Source organism: Trichinella spiralis, assembly GCF_000181795.1.
Source record: "Trichinella spiralis strain ISS 195 chromosome Unknown Scfld5883, whole genome shotgun sequence".
Classification (NCBI taxonomy): Eukaryota; Metazoa; Nematoda; class Enoplea; order Trichinellida; family Trichinellidae; genus Trichinella; species Trichinella spiralis.
The window spans coordinates 1-2,247 of NW_003532822.1; the positions used below are offsets into that span (position 1 = coordinate 1).

Genomic DNA, 2,247 nt, shown 5'->3' on the forward strand with positions numbered 1-2,247 from the left:
TGAACCAATGAAATGAAAAAATATTACAGCTAATCACAAGGGAAAGATTTGAATCAATGAGCAATTAGACAAGGAAAACCAATACGAAAAAGACTTTACGGTCTAATAAGATAGCGAAGTCAACGACGAATAATAAAATAGCGAGGACAACGACCAATAAATGAAAAGTGGGACCGAATGGGAATAAAATTGAGCCCAAGTGGGACCAAACCCTTCAGAAATACATTAAAATCAACTAATAACGCAAGCAGCAACATATGAACATGCAGATGAATAAAAATTTATATTCTCAGCAAAATTTACTTATCATATACAAAGTTCAAATCGCTGATTTAATCAAAATAAATTCAAGTTATTCAGATGACATTTCAAGAACAAGATGAAAACTTTGAGCTGACTAAATCGAACGAGCAAAATATGCAACCAATGAATAACCGTGGGAGCGTGATGATATTTATGATATGATTCTTATGAAAAGCAAAACGAGTGGAGCGCAAACTTGAAAAATTTTCTGAAATCTACATTTGATTGTCTTTGTACTCAAATCTCAAATCAAAAAGATGTCTTGCAACATTTGAAAATGGCGTTAAATCCGTGGTCATCTTATTCAATAACATCAATGATTCTTCAGTTTCACATTTCATTGTTCACATAATAACTTGGTTTTGTAATTTTATTTCTTCACATCTATGCTAATCAGCGGACTGCTTTGCACATAAATATTTCTGCTTTTCGCCACAAGCGCTTCAAAATTAGGGAAATGTATAGTATACAACTTCATGTTACAACAAACAATCAATGAGAATGAACAACAAACAAATATGAACTATAATACAATATATACAATATATCACAAAGACATACTATACAATCATAAGGAATAAAATATATATACAACAATAATGAATGAAATATATACAACAATAATAAACAGTGCAAAAGTACTATAATCGTAGTGGTTCAGGAGTATGATACGATTGTGCACTCAAAATCTGCTGAACACTAATTTCATTATGAACCAATCTAGACGTAAGTGCAGCTACCCGTCGCTGCTGGACTCCGTAAGCCGCGCTACGTCTTACGGAGCCCCTTCCATGCGTACAACCATCATCTATTTGCCGCATCACCAATACAGTCTTACCCTGTTCATCAAGGATCAGTTGTAAAAACTGATAAAACCCCAGGTGGTGCTTTCGTGCGCTTTTGTTCATGCGGCTGTGCCAACCTTCCAGATGGTTGTTGGTCCGCACAGACACACCATGAATGTTCCAAAGCGGAATTTTAGTGGCCGGAAGCCACTCTTGCTGGAAATACTGGAACAAGGCTTCCACTTGACCCGACGTCCCAACATTTATGATTTCGAAACCCGTGGGTACAAGGTGCACCGGCAAAAATGCTAATGCCATCAGCACTTTTACCTTTTTTCTTACCTCCTGATTATTCATATAATCAGTTCTTAAACCAAGCCTGCCGACCTGCCGAAGCACAGCTTGGCAAAAGTGGAAGAACCAACCTTGTGCTCGGGTGTTGGGAAAGTTGCCTTGAATTGCCGGGATCAAGGCTGTTTCGAAATCGCAAACAAATTACGCCAGATCAACTTCGACGCCAAGTTCTTCCGCTTTGGAATGTAGTACTTAAATATTCGCCTATCCGTGGGCAGATCTTTCCTAACAGTCAAGCAATATACGACGAGTAGCAGTTTACGCCTCAGGAAAGGTAAACAACTTGTCGTACCAGCAGCGGACAATCTAATGCGTCCCATCCCGGCACCAGCAGTTACTCTGAGCCAGCAGCCACACACCAGCCTCGTTGGCAAAAATTTATATCATTGGTCGGCGAATGATACATTAAAAATTGCGCACCGGATTTCGTTGTCGTCTGCTGGGCAGTAAGCCGCAGATTCTGCCGCCTGGCCAGAAGTCGTGGGTATCTCTTCGAACGGCTGTAATACACTGTGTTCCGGGCCTGCTCCCACGAGAAAAAATAACAAAAAGTACCTAAGCTGGTGGATGCATCGCTTGCCAGCTCATCATAAATTTCCAATATCGGCCTCGGAATATCTGTAGCAAGCCTTTTCAATTCATTCAGCTGCAGCTGATGGTAGAATGCATGGGCATCTTCTCGGCATTCATCTAAATAGCTTATGCACCGCTCTGGTTGATTTGTCCAGATCAGTTATCTGCCGTCATGCTTTATGCTCAGCAGCATTTTACTTCCTGCTTCATAATGTACTTCTCGCTTACTTCA

At 40.1% G+C, this 2,247-nt stretch overlaps 2 protein-coding genes across 2 annotated transcripts; both read right to left on the reverse strand.

Annotated features, from left to right (window-relative positions):
- Positions 1–692: 692 nt before the first annotated feature.
- Tsp_12866 (conserved hypothetical protein) lies at positions 693–1,762 on the reverse strand. Its single transcript, XM_003366506.1, has 3 exons — positions 1,588–1,762; positions 946–1,561; positions 693–744 (listed from the first exon to the last, which is right to left on the reverse strand). Exons 1-3 carry the CDS (start codon positions 1,760–1,762, stop codon positions 693–695), a joined length of 843 nt encoding a protein of 280 aa, XP_003366554.1.
- Positions 1,763–1,776: 14 nt separating this feature from the next.
- Positions 1,777–2,132, reverse strand: Tsp_12867 (conserved hypothetical protein; the record flags this gene model as incomplete). Its single annotated transcript, XM_003366507.1, has 1 exon — positions 1,777–2,132. A coding segment is annotated over one exon (356 nt), but the record flags the coding sequence as incomplete, so codon positions are not given.
- Between the last annotated feature and the right edge of the window lie 115 nt (positions 2,133–2,247).